Source organism: Aedes albopictus, chromosome 2 (assembly GCF_035046485.1).
Source record: "Aedes albopictus strain Foshan chromosome 2, AalbF5, whole genome shotgun sequence".
NCBI lineage: Eukaryota > Metazoa > Arthropoda > Insecta > Diptera > Culicidae > Aedes > Aedes albopictus.
The window spans coordinates 439972346-439974234 of NC_085137.1; the positions used below are offsets into that span (position 1 = coordinate 439972346).

General features: G+C 39.6%; 1 protein-coding gene across 1 annotated transcript; it reads right to left on the minus strand.

The window, feature by feature from the left end:
- Positions 1–734: 734 nt before the first annotated feature.
- LOC134287383 (uncharacterized) lies at positions 735–1510 on the minus strand. The gene is made up of 2 exons (XM_062849142.1): positions 1081–1510; positions 735–1016 (listed from the first exon to the last, which is right to left on the minus strand). The coding sequence occupies exons 1-2, from the start codon at positions 1297–1299 to the stop codon at positions 834–836; spliced, it is 402 nt and encodes a 133-aa protein (XP_062705126.1). The 5' UTR covers positions 1300–1510; the 3' UTR covers positions 735–833.
- Between the last annotated feature and the right edge of the window lie 379 nt (positions 1511–1889).

A 1889-nucleotide genomic window follows, 5' to 3' on the forward strand; every position in this document is an offset into this window, starting at 1 on the left:
GGTGATGTCAAGATCCTTATGGGCGACTTCAACGCGAAGGTTAGTTCCGACAACTCGGACTATGAGCACGTCATGGGACGCCATGGTCACGGAGAAATGAGCGAAAACGGAGAGCTGTTTGCAGAGTTTTGTGGCAACAATGACATGGTGATTGGGGGTCGCTCTTTTCCTTAATATTTTCACTGCTATGTATGTTCCTATTGTTGCGGTAGTGTTTCTATCCTCCAAAATCCCATATGATTTTAATGGGATACCGCAACATTAGGAACCAAAGTTACCTTTTACCTCCATAATAGGAACAGTGTGCCCAATGTTAGTGCAATCGAAAACAGAGAGAAACGATATTTTTCCAAGCAAATTTTGATAGAAATCTATCGATCAACGTTTTGAAACCCTTCGGTAGGTGGTACGATATTTTTATTTCAATTTATTTACACTATTACCACATCGTTGGATACACTTATCCTATTTATTGAATTTTAGTACGAAAAATTACCAAATCATAATTACCATGATGGAATATTTTCAAACACTCCATTTTGGCTAAAATTCTGACATTCTGTGAATAGAATTTCAAGGTAGATGCATGTTCGATAATAATTAGAATTTGAGCACCGTATGGCTCTTGTTATTTCAATATAGAGGTGTAGTTGAACGAAACAGTTTCTAGGTATTTCTTTCGTTGGTATGCTTGACGGCAAAGAAACAAAAAGAAACAAGCGGATTTGCATAGATTTATTCATACAAATTATTCATACAAATTATATGATTTTATCCGATATTAAACATTGACAATATTCTCTTCAGCACTATACTTATTTCCAACAAATGTCTCATCCTGCAGGAGGAGGAGCAGCACAGTAGAAAGAAACCTCCACTGCGTACGGCAGCACACTAATCGGTCCACCAACGTTCAAACTGATCGAATTCTTATTGAGACCTCCGTTCCCGATGCCTAGCGTAAATCCTTGCTTACTGTATTCGGTCGCTTCCGCTGAATAGGCCGTGATTGTTAGCTGGAAGTGGACAGTTGAGATGTTATTCTAAAATGATTCTGCATTGGCTCCAATGAATACCTACCGGCGTCGCAAAATACACGTTCACGGGAAGAGCGGTTCCTTTCCCAATCACTCGCCGGGCACAGGTTATGTCGGTTCGCGCTATGGCTCCATTGAAGTGACTCAGCTCTGGTGATCCACTGAGGACGGGCCATGCGGTGCAGTGGTCAACAACCGTGTGCAGTATCAAAACGATGAAAACAAGATTGACCAATCTGTCGGGGACTTTGCACTGAAACATCGCTGAAGAGTTGCGACTGATTTGGTGGAGTATCTTACGCAGTATGTGGTAAGGTGGTCGCTACATTTTTTGGCCGTTCATCGACACCTGATTCCATTGGATGCATTTTCTTTTTTTTTTGTATTTTGTCGTGCAGCAATTGAACTGGAAATTTTGAAAGTAAAAACAGCTTCAACTTTCAGAGAAGGAAGAGAAAGTATCTTCTCATACATGGACCATGAATCATGGTCAGATCTAATTAAAAAGGAATGAAGTTCAGAATGGTTGAAGCTGCATGATTTGGAATGATCGACATTTTTTACGATTTTTGTTTAAAATTGCATTGAATGGTTGTAATGTGATTGGTTTCGATGAGGTGATCGTTGAACATATTGGTAATAGCCACAGAAAGGAAACATATGTTTCACTCATATAGTCATTAGTTTTACAGGTTTTATAAATGACCCATTAAAATTAACCCCCAAGCTTTCATCACATCATCGGCGAACATGAATGGCACTTAGTTTCCCCGATCATGATCAATAAGTTCAAAGGAACGTCGTAATTAATAATCATAAAGCATCCTACCTGTTTCAATCGCACTCCCAGTG